This window comes from Charadrius vociferus, unplaced genomic scaffold, assembly GCF_000708025.1.
Source record: "Charadrius vociferus isolate BGI_N301 unplaced genomic scaffold, ASM70802v2 scaffold385, whole genome shotgun sequence".
NCBI lineage: Eukaryota > Metazoa > Chordata > Aves > Charadriiformes > Charadriidae > Charadrius > Charadrius vociferus.
In genome coordinates this window covers 4709133-4721311 of record NW_009648925.1, presented here as the reverse complement: position 1 = coordinate 4721311, position 12179 = coordinate 4709133, and the positions used below count along the sequence as shown (strand labels likewise).

Genomic DNA, 12179 nt, shown 5'->3' with positions numbered 1-12179 from the left:
GCTCTGCCGCCATGCTTCACCACGGGAGCTGCCTGCCACGGGCTTAACGAAGAGCCGTGTTATTTATGTACAAACGGCCCTGTTTTCCCATCGTCCCCGCCTCTTGGGTGCTGCTTAGGTTTGTTCTTTGGTTTTCTCTTCCTTCCGCGGGAGACAGAGAAAACGTTTTATCTGCTGTCCCAGTGCTCGGGCACTTCTGGAGGTGCCATGGCGTGCCTTCGTGTCCCAGTGTATCGTACCGCGTGGCCTAACTTTTTCCCAGGGGAAAACTTTTCCCAAGCCTCCTGCTAAAATCTTCCTCCCTCTGTGTAAAACAATCATCATTAGCGCTAATTGGGCAGGTTTGGGGTTAAATGTGCAAAGATTGCTTGGGTTTGGTAAATCCTCTGCCACCGCAAAGCAGATAATGCTAAACAAAAGATTGTCTTGATTAGATTAAAGTTGGCAAATTCATTGCCCTAATCATCATATTGCCCTTCCCGTGGCTATTCAGGAATACATCACCGTGACTTACTTGAAGTAATTGAATATAATTGTCTTTTTAACTCGTATGTGTAAAACATCCATCTTTGTTAACGGCGTGTGGTGCTGTCCTGCTGCCAGCTTGCCGTCCTCTTTGGGAGGGGTGGGAACAAGAAGCAGAGCTGGGCTGACGTTTATGAATTGGTAGTTGATTGCCTATAAAACCATTCATTATTTCTGACCAAGCACCTGGAAGAGAATAAAAAGGAACAGCACCAGCCACCGGAGCCCGTAGGCTTGGCTGGTGCTCCCAGGCAGGGGGACAGAGTGGGGGGCAGAGCCCTGGAGTGGGACGTTGCAAAGGGACATCACCAAAAACAACCCTTCCCATCACCCTCAGTGGCAGCAAAGCGCAGAGCACGTGCTGGGGTGCGAAATAAGAGTGGCAGAGTGAAACGGGTGCCCAAGGCAGGGGCATTGCTGACCTTCTCGCTATCCAAATAGATTGAAATGCTAAAAACAAACCAACGGTGCCAGTGGGAGGGAGGAAGATCATGGAAATTTTTCTCCCATTAATAATCAGAGGTGTGAGGAGGAGGAAATTCTCTTCAGATGTCATTTTTATACCAACAGATAGCTAGGAAAGGAGGCCAGGCAGCAAACACCCCGTGTTTTCTTTTCCCCAGCTCTCCAGAGTGACAGGGAAAGACTCTTTTAGCAGAAAATTTCCAATATTGCCTCAGCAATCAATCATTTAGAAATGCACAGGTACAAAACAAAACATAACTGGCCTGGGTTTTAAGAGATTCAGATTGACTGGTAGTTCTTAATGGTTCCATCATTATTAGTGAATTAAACCGGTCCAGGGAACAGGCTCAAGGATTCGGATATGCCTCTCTGTATAATTAAAACATTGCCACGATACCCAGCACAGTTTCAGCCCACGTCAACTCGCACTTTCCTGCAGTTTGGGGGTTCACCCAGCCCTGGAGCTGCCCGTTACAGGCAGAGTGGCCACCCTGTTTTGGGACGTTGCAAAGTTTCACCTATCGGGATGCCAGCTGGGCTGTGTAGGTTGGCCCCAGGACCGCGGAAGAGTTGGGTTTATTTGTATGGCATAAATACGGGGTGAGCGCTGCAGGAAGCCCAGCCTGGGGACTCGGGCTGGAAGAGGCGTTCATGCTGTCTGGCATCAGAGGTCTGTTGACCTCTAGTTGATTTTGTGACAGTGCTTGGTGTGTGATGATGTAAAAACTCCCTGCCCCGCTCCCTCTGGTCCCCACAGCAGCCGTGGGTTTGTGGCCGAAGCAGTGTCCCCAGGGAGGAGGGTGGCAGCTCTAGGTGCCTGCCAGCCCCGGCAGCAGTCTGGGGTGACCAAAGGGTGTATGGTGCTGCGTGAGCAGGGGACAGGGTGTGACGGCTGAACTCTACCGCGTTTCTGACCTGGAAAAACACTGGCTGCCTCTTAAAACCAAGACTCCTTACAAGTGCCCTTATGTAACAGATCATCCCTACCCAGGACGGTTAAAGGGTGAATCTTCCTTCTGCCAAAGCAAATCCTAAAGGATGCAAGTTTATTCTCTCCTTGAGCTGCTTTTGGGAGAGGAGGGGAGGGGAGCAGAAAGGGGGAAGGCGGTTAACAGTTACCCTACTGTGTCCTGACATTCGGCGAGCTGCAAAAATGCTCCCAGTGTATCAGGTTGTGCGCGGTGCCAGCCCTTCGCTGGAGCACGGAGAGCAAGTCTGCTGCGGAGCCTTAAATACTTTCCACCCCGACTACCTTAGCTTAACGCCTTTCAGCAGAGTTGGCAGGAGGGTTGTTTTTGTGTAGTCTCTCACCTCTGCCGGCAGCCCGGCTGACGCGCCTGTGCCGTGCTGTGCTCAGGGATCGTACGTTGCAATGGGAGTAGGAGCCTCAGATCCTCTCGCTGATATGCCGGGAAAGACGTATACGGGGATTTCACGCAGGCTTTGCGCGACGGACCCGAAAGGAGCACAGCCTCGCTGGATGGAGTCGGCGTAGCTCAGTTGCAGCTGGAATCACAGATGCGAAAGGCTGAATTTTAAGTCTTTCGTAGAAAAAGAGTTTGGCGTTTACTGAAGTTTGCTTAGCATCAGCGAGAGACTTGGCCCAAGCTTTGACACTTTGGTTTTGGATGGTGCTTCCCGACTCTACAGAGAGATGCTACCTGTCGCGGAGGCAAGTCACAGTGAAATACTGAGTGCAGAGTGGGTTTTGAAATGCTCACTTAGGAGGTTGGTTTTGTTTTGCTTTTAGTCTCCAGTTAGACAGAAAGGCCATGAAGCCAGAGAGGGAATGGGAAGACCTGTGACAATACTAAGTAATCTTAAATTAAAAACTTCTGACTGTTTATAAAGGCAGAGCAAGACCAGCCTTTTATCTTTAAGCTGATTGCTGGTACAAATCTAGAAAGCGGCATCGTTACAGATGCAATGAGCCCTATCAGAGGGCTATTGTACGGTATCGCTATTGAGGCTCTGCTAATTGTATTTCTTTAGCTTCTGTAATTTTAGCAGGAAAGGCCCAGGCGGCCAAGCAGCATTGTCGGGGGTGGCATGGAGAAATAACCTGATGAATTTTCCATCAGCTCAACTCACTCAAATATTCTCACCGTTAACTTTTGGGGTCAATAATAAATATTAAAACCTGTAGATTTAATAAGTCAATGTAGGTGTTCTCTGCCTTTTGAGACCACTTTATCTTTCCATCAAAGATGAAACAAGCTTCTCAAATGAATAAAAAATAGGGCCTCAAGTGATTACAAGTGAGAGCAATTTGGGTTCCTCTCTCAGAACCTGGCAGTAGGCACTTTTGAGCCTTTTCTGACTGCCTAGACAGTCTGCATTAGCGCTGCTCTCGCTGTTACATTTTTAGGTAAATATTTCCAACCTGTGTGTACAGACCTTCAGGAAAGGTGTTTGCTGCCACTCCAGGCATGAGGGACAACGCAGGTCTGGATCCCGCCAGGCTCTGTTGAGTCTGATTTGCGTTGCAAGTCTAGTTTTCCTTGGTGCTTCCTATAATCTCCTCAAGTTCAAAGAGCGCTTAGCTGCTTGTCTTTGTCAAAAACCCTGTTGGAGATCTTTTATGTCGAAGATGTAGGATTTCTCCGCATGACTTTGATTATTTATTCATTCCACTTCTCTGGTGTATGATAGCGCTGATATCATGAAGACCCCTTGTCTTGCACTGCTCTTGCTCTGAAATTCATGGAGATTTAGTGCCTTTGAAATTGTTTTAAAAGGAAAGGAAAAGTTTTTGAAGTCCCTTTTTTTTTCTTCTTCTTCTATTCCCCTCAACAGTGCCGCAGCACATTTTTCCGGCCTTCCACGCTCCTTTGCCAATTGACATGCGCCACCAGGAAGGACGATACCATTACGAACCTCACTCTATCCACGCTATCCACGGGTAAGTCTTGCACCTCCGCTCCCATGCCTTGCTAAAACGTTGGCTTCCCGCGGTATGCCGAATCCCACTGCTAAGGTTCCGGGGACTTGCTGGCCTCCCAGCAGGCTGGACCCGCTGGCCACCCCCTGCCCCGCTGTCCCTGTCTGGTAGCAATACTGACCTGCCTGGCAGGAGTGCTCTACAGCTCCGTTAAACCTGCAGAAGCGCCGTGTAGCAGCGGGATGGGAGTGCAGGGCTGCTGTGTTGTTATCCGGCTGAGGTCCCGGGGACAGGCTTGACTTGCGTTTTTGCGACCGTGGTGTTTCTCACATCACACCATGTCGGGGTTGTTTCTGGCACCGTCTTGGTGAAGACCCAGCGCTGCTCCCTCCGTTCAGAGACCGCCCATACCGTTCTTCCCTGCCCGCCGGTTGCAGGGATGGCGGGGAAAGACTGCCGGGAGTTCCGTAATTCACTTTGATTTCACTGGACAATGGTCCTGGACAGGTTGGATGGTGTTTTCTGAAATGTGGTAAAGAGGCAGGTCCACACGCGGGTGTCCATGTTTGGTCTGGAGGAGCAGGACCCTGGGTTTTGGTGGTGATGTCCTTGTGAGAGACCCCCCTCCCCAGGGCAGGTGACAGTCAGTAATCACAGGAGCCAGTTGGGGGCTGTACCATGAGAGGGGGGATCGTGGTTAATCTCCTCATCCAGGACATGAGAGCTCAATAGTCCTCGGCGCCTTGGAGGACATGTTTATAGAGAGATCTGGATTCACCTCCTGTAAGCTTTGACCAGGACAGGGAAAAAGGAGTCACCAGAGATGTGAACAGAGGCTGTAGCAACTGTGTGGCAGGGAGAGTTTTTCGTCTTCCCTGAAACACACCATTCCCACGGGAGGTGAGGAGCAGCTTGATGGGGTTGGTGGTCACACGCCCGCCCCGAAATCCCTCAACCTGTGGCTGTAAGACAGGGCTCAGCCATGAGCTGAGGGACAGGTCCCAGGGTGCTTGGTGTAGGGGAACACGTAAGGGCTGGAAACATTTTTCAGGAAGAGCAAAGGAGGAACAAATAGGGCTCATCACTTAACAAACTCTCATTTAATCCCTCTGTTGACTCCAGAGCCCCGCTGTGGCCTCGCCATCCGGCCGGGGTCAGCGCTTACCTGGCTTTGCAGGGGCTGTTTGTAGAGCTGTGCTTTTTCTGGATAGGTGAGAGCGGGGGAACAGCCCCTGGGAGGCAAGTAGCGCAGACGGCGGCAGCCAGGAGATCTGTGGAGTCCCACAGCTACCAGGGCTTTATTCAGCTTCCAAAATGCTGCGGGAAAAAATGATAGGGCATTCCCCTGGATCCCACCAGAAGACAAGTCGTTGTCTTTTTGGCTGGCAGTTCGTTTGACTGGATGTTTAAAGGGGCAGAGCAGCTCCTTCCACGCTGTGCGCAAAGGGGAAAAGACAGAGCAGGTTGCTAACATGAGAGCTGGGGGGGAGCAGGGGGGCTGAATGAAATAGTTCTGGTCTTGCATGCAATTACGTGCAAAAATTGTAGAAAAAAAACCCCAGATTAATAAAAAAAAATACTGGGAGATAGTTACTAAGTCAGAGCTCTGGCTAATAAAGTACATACTGACTTCTGAAAGGGGCAATATTCAAAACAGCGGTTAGAAGAGCGGATGGCAGATGATCACCAGGTTATTTCTGTGCCCTACTTGGTGCTCCCCTTCACTCCTTGCGGGCAGGGTATGGTGCACTGCCTCTGCAGCAGCTTCTTCAGTGGGGTCACGGAGCAGTGTCTTCTCCAGAACACAACCGAGAGTGATGGGAGCCAGTATTTAATCATATTGAGGTTGTCCAACTGATCAAGGTTGTCTAATGTACAGCGCCGGCAGATCAGGTTTCAGTTCATCTGTGCCAATATCAATAATCCACTGTCTTCGCAGTGGCCACATTTGTCTGTCAGGGGATCTACAGTGTCATATTTAGTATTTCGGTAGAGTTGCTGGTAAATACTTATTGCCTTTCTTCTCTGGGACCCTTCACGTTTCCAGCAGCACCTCTCACAAAAATCACTTGAGGTACTGGAGAGAAAACTTGGTTGTTGGTCTTAGAAGAGGAAACATTGTTTTCTTTGAAAAGTTTGGTAAATCAGTCTTAGTACCTGGGCATTGCGCTGGAGGTTGCCTCTGTGGCTGGTGAGGCAACAAACCCGAGCAGCCAACTGCTTCTTGTCTGTGGGGTTTTTTTAGTGTTGAGGGAATGACACTTCTGTTCACCTCTTTTCCAAGTGCCTGGACTACGGCACAACCACACTGCAAAAATTCTCACCGTCTGTGGAGTTAGTTTCTTGAACAGTTTTTCTCTTTCAATTTTATCTGCAAACCTCTTAACCTCATCTCCTACCCTTTCCTCCTCTAGTTTTCTTTCACTTCTCTTTTGTCTTCCTCTTCTCTCCTCTAGTCTCTGCTCTGGAGATCATAACATAGCGCTCACCCTCCTTGCTGGAGTATGTCCAGCGTGAAATTATCCAGAACACGGTGGTGGAGCTGGGCTAGAACGTGCATATAGGTTACGTGTCTCTTGTTCAGTAGGCTGGGTGGACTCTGCGGGCACAGTCAAGCCTCTAGAAATTTGAAATCCATCCTGGTGGTGCAGAAATCCATCCTTCTGTTTAAAGTAAACAACTCAAAAAAAAAAAAAAAGAAAAAAGGCACATGCATATTTTCACTCTAGAACATTATGGTAAATGTTTGGAGGAAAAATTGTGTCACTGAGTTTTGGTTTTATGATTAATGTGATCGGTGCCTGACAGAGAGCCCCCAATTCATCAAGCCCATATTCTAGCTGTCTGCTGTCTTGCCGGTACCAAATTTATCTAATTACATGAACATTGCACAGTAAATTAAGTGTAGTCTCATTTGTTGCTAACTATGGGGTCTTATTATCTGCCTGCTGCAGTATGTCAAAGGTTTGTTTCCCGATTGCTCAATGTGACATGGTAGTGCATTCCCCTTCATCACTGTTTGCATTTGGCCTAATGAGAACATACGTTATTTTATCCTAACTGGAAGGAACTCATCTGCAAGGCTCTCTTAAGCAGGACCACCTGTGGGACCCTTTTCTTGGGAATATGCAAAACTCAAGTAATAATTGATCCGCGTGCCAAGACGGGGGACCTGAAAGATTTGCTGTGTTTCTGCTCACTGTTGTCAGTCTTTATCTCTCAGTCATTTCCTTCTTAAACAGCATGACAAATAATTGTCAGGGCTTGAGTTTTTTCCAAATCACTGAGCATTTATTGTATAAGTCCAGAAGCAGGTCATGTTGGTATTGCCTTGAAATATACTTCTAGAGCTTTTTTTTTTTTTTTTTTTGGGGGGGGGGTAAAATAATGTTTCTGTAGTCATTCGGATAACTTTTCTGTACAACTTGTGCTGGTTTTACTTATTTGGTGATACACCACTCTACTTTTTTGACATCTTTTTTGGCATTAAGAGCAATTTGGCAGAATCATGGTGCTTGCTTGACTAGTCTAGAAAAATTAAGTATCTTATTCAGCTCTCTGCAGTGCAAACCAACAGGAATATTGTGGATTCAAGTCATTGTCCTGGATTCTGATGCTTCTGAAATTGAGGTCATACGGAGGATGGGTGAGAGGGAGGATAGGAGCCCAGTGGACACTGAGAAAGGATGTAATGCAGAATGGAGTAAAACTGAGTACAGGATGAAATTTCTTCCAGGATTGTAGAGTTAGAGCAGTATGAATAAAGGAAATTGTATTGGCACATATAAATTTTATGAAGTAATGCTTCCACAAAGCAACATTGTTTAATATTAAGGTTGCAAAATACAGCACTCAAAACCTAAGAAATGACCGAAAAATAAATTTGCAAATTCTGACTCATTTTGTATGCCACTGCGATAATGCATTCAATTACACAGCCACACTGTTTTTCCCTGGGATCCGCGCCTCTCCCACAGCACGAGATGGCTCAGGCTCAGTGGAAGAGCAATGGCGGGCGTTATATGTGTTTCCTGCATGCAGCTTTTATCAATTTGTCAGAATTTCCCTCTGCGCTGTTGGTTGTAGGCAGAACATAGATCAGCGTTACCAGAGCAGAAGTCGTCAGCCAGGGTGTTTCAGCAGGTTCAAAGCTGAACCAAATTCACTTCATAAGTTAGAGCAGGTCCTTTTCTAACAAAGAGGATATTTCATATTTTAGTGAGCTGCTTCACAAAAGCTTACTCCACTGGGGCCCTGTCTCTTCAATAACTCCCTCCGCTTCAAGGGGACTCTTAGCATCAGCGTTGCAAGATCAAGCCCTTGACTACAGAGAAAAGCTGCTGGCAGAGACGGCAGGTGATTACTGATAGCTCCCTTCCACTCCCCACTTTTAGGTGCGCTCAGCTACTCTCAACTTTTTTTTTTTTTTTTTAAAGCACAACAAAAATAACTAAAAACTCCTTAGCTCAGCTTAAAAGTCCCTGCCAATGAAGGAGCCTTCAGGGCTAACCCTTGTAAACAGCATGCCTAGGCTTGACTCAGCAAGAAGCTTTTTAACAGTAGCTCCTAAACTGTGGTTAAAGCCCATCAGGCATTACGCAGTGTAACAAACAAAAGCAGCCTTGTTTTTCTACTGACATCCTGGTGGTGTTTCAGGATGCAGTTCTGACACTATTTATTAACAAAATATTGTTGTTACTCTTCTGTCCACACATAAAAATAGTAAAAAAAAACCAACACAAAAAACACAAAAAACCCTGAGCTGATAGTCACAAATTCCATGGCTTTCATGAGGACCAAATTGTCCCAAAGACCAAAACATGGAGAAGACTCCATCTCCATGATAATGTGGACTTGCCCTTAATTTCCCTCTGGTAAGGATTTTATCTGGTTTAATCACGGATCTTCCTCCATTTCCCTGAGATCTTAATATATTACAGATTTTCCCTGATATTCAGCCTACACTTTTTTTCTTTATCTGATCATATTACCCCTCCTTGTTGAAGTTTGTTTTCTTTTCGCTTTGTTAAAAATTACAGAATACCTTTTCAGGATCAGCTCCAATGTTCCTGAGCTGTTTAAGCAGCGTAATTCACAGGCGGACAAGTTGACTGTTAAACTTTCTATTATAAAAAGGCTTTTACAAATTTACCAAATTTAATGTTGAACCCAAGATTTTCCATGTTGGATATCTGTTTCAGGCTGGTTTTCTCTTTCCTTTGTTGTTTTTGTGAGATTCAGCCAAGGGAGGCCAAGTGGGGTTAAGGGAAAATATGTTGTTTAGCCGTACAAAAAATAATCACCATCATCTTATAACTGTGCTTTGAGAAACACCAGTGTCCCTTGCTTTAGAGGTGGAATTTGCTGTTGTCAGAGATGTGCTTTTTGCTGTTCCTATTTAAAAAAAAACAAACCCCCACACAAACACCCCCTCAGTTTTGCTGGATAGAAATCCTTTGAAAAATCTCACTTCCAACACAGTCAGTGAAGAGTTGTCAGAGTTTTGCAGCAAAATTTTCTGAGCACCCCCATGGCCCTGACCGCGCTCCAGCCGAGCCCTGCCAGGGCTTTTCCTGTCAGTGCTCCCCGTTGTCTGCCAGGGGCTTTCGGCTGTCCCCTCTGCCCTGGGGAATTCATGACCACAGCTGATGGCAGAGGGCAGCCGATTGCGTCGCAAGCTCGAGGAGCTGCCTTTGTGTGTTACCAGGCGTGCACAAAGTGCCTTCGGTTAAGCCCCATGGGACACGGCTCCCACAAGGATGCAGCTTTGATCCCATCAGGTGGTTTAGGATGGGACCCCAGGTAACGGCCGCTCCTGCAGCAAGGACGCCGCTCGGTTGAGCCACAGAACGTACCCGCCAATAAGACCTGTGTGTTTTCATATTTACTTTGCTACCAGAGTAGAAAATCTTTGGCAGGTCATGATTGATGGTACTGTGCTGCTTTGGAGATAGAGCGAGCTCCCTCCGGAGTCAAAGCAAACAGCTGCTCAGAGAGGCCTTCTTATGTGTTTTGCAAAGTTTTACGACTTTCACCAAATAGACACATTGCTCATTTGGGAAACAGGTTTGGGGGCTCCCACATCCAATTTATTCTGTCCCCTTCTTTCCCACATGCTTCTTTTATTTATTTAGGAAAATAAGAATGTGTGAGTAAGTGATGGTTTGCAGAGGCTGGTCCCCTCCAGAAGGCTGGTTCAATCCTCTCTCTGGTCTGTAATTAGCAGGAGTGTGTTGCTTTTAGGTGGCTCTTTGGTAACCTACAGGTGGTGATTTGGGGGACTATCAATACCGATCTCACTGTAAAACTACCAGGAATAATACTTGACGGTCACTTGATCCATCTCCAGGAGACCCCAGATTAAATACTGGGCTGCTGCTGTCCTGTTTTGGGAGCTGGAAAAATTACTTTCATTCAATCTGTGCTTTAGTTTTCCTATCTCTAAAATGCCATTACAGTAATACTCATACTGATGTTTCAAGAGTTAAGAAAAATCAGGTGGTCTGTGACTTGTTCAGCTCCCTAGAAGGGGTTTGTTGCATGCTTTCAGGCATCAGGAAAGAAGTACACAGCGCTACCTACCTGTGCAGAAACTGACAAGGTACGCACTTAACATCTTCTGACCTCCGTGGGAGGACAGGCTGATCAGGTCTTCTGAAAATGGGGCAGACATAATCCAAAACACTCATCAGGGCTAGAATGTTTCTGTGGGTTTTTCCAATCTGATAAACTATTCTAAGGGAAAAAAAAAACAAAACAACAAAACAAAACACAAAAAAACAAACAACCAGCCAAACACAAAACCCTACAGCTTTCTCTTTTGAAACTCGTTAACAATTTTCAAGCATTTTCCATTATGAGATAGATTTGCACATCTATGCTGTTCTTTAAATTAAGGATAGTTTCATCATGTGTGTTTAGTTCAACAGCCTTCAGAATACTTTGAAAAACTCAAACCAGAAGTCCAGAGGGACCTGAAGGTGCCTGATTTCAGAGTCACTAAACTTCGGAGTGATACAGAGATTGTACTTAGAAACATTTGGGTTGGATCTTCAGTTGCTGAACACTAGCAGCATCGCACTGGAGAGAGGGGCCTTGGTGAGCTCAGATGGAGTCGTGCCCATTAGCACTTAGTGAAGATCTGGGCCACCGAGTTGCTGGTGCTGTGACACCACAACTTACTGAATGAAAAACTGCAGCTCTAATTTAGCCTAATCACCGCCAGAAGTGTAAAAATGGCTAGGAGGTTTTAGTATTGAGAAAAAGAGCCTGATCTCTGAGGTCTTTTATGTAAACCTCTGGCATGTGTTCATTTAATATGATGTCACTCTGTAATCCACCATTGCTTTTAAATGTCATTCTCAGAGCTTCATGTCAGCAAGTCTTAAGTGATAATCCCTTTGCTTACCTCACTTTATAGTAGATTAAAAGTGACTTCATGCTTCCACCTTATCCGCTCTTAAGCTTGTGCTTTAGGAAAAATTTATTTGAACTCTATTCTCCTGCTGCTTTCTAAAGAGTTTCTAAACAGAGAGTGTGGGTCTTTCAGGAGCCGTCTCAATGGTATTGCCCATTCTCCGTTGCTTTCAGCATCCTGTGAAAGTGGATAAATGTTCAGTGCCAGTCTCCTGCCCTTTTAAACTCCAGTGTTATGAATTTGTTTCTCAAGTTTTCTCTTGGCTAAATGTGGAGCACTGCCCCTCCTGGCCTCTCCTTTTTCTTAATCCTAAATAAATCCCCTCTCTAGATGGTGTTTCACCTCTCACCAGCTTCTTACAGTCATGAGGACAAGAGACAATGAGACTTGTTGCCGTGTTTCGCTCCTGTGTACCACTTTCTCCTGTGCAGTACAAGGGTGTGTGGGTTCCCCCTTTCTGGTCCTGTGTCTCCTGGTCGAACTTTTACTCTATCCCGTGCCAAATCCTTTCTCAGTATAAAAAGCTCTCTACGCAGTTCACGTTCCTTGTCCACCCTCCTTTTTTTTCTCTCTCCCTGAATTTTGCCCTTCTGCTCCTAGCCCACCTCCTTGTGTAACACGTCCCTCCAGATACTTGCTGCATGTTGTCATATCCTTCCTCCCCACACTAATGAACTGGCCAGGCTGCAGCCTGCAGCATATACTCAAATATCAATCTGCTCAGCCTCCTCATTTTCACTGTGTTTCTCTGAAATCCTTCCAGTGTGTATGGAGATAAATGGACAAAACCCATCCCATCCCATTGGCTTGTGAAATGAAGCCTGCGGCACATCACTTTTCAGGTGCTGGTTAATCTGGGTTCCCAGCTACCAGTGGCCATGGGAAGCAAAT

General features: G+C 46.4%; 1 protein-coding gene across 2 annotated transcripts in view; it reads left to right on the top strand.

Moving 5' to 3' along the window:
- The window catches only part of GLI2 (GLI family zinc finger 2), a 144188-nt gene that overhangs the window by 73595 nt on the left and 58414 nt on the right, over positions 1-12179 (top strand). For both annotated transcript variants that reach the window (XM_009887279.1, XM_009887277.1), the window contains exon 2: positions 3787-3892. In XM_009887279.1, coding sequence (XP_009885581.1) covers positions 3787-3892 — 106 coding nt within the window. The remainder of the gene's footprint in view (positions 1-3786; positions 3893-12179) is intronic.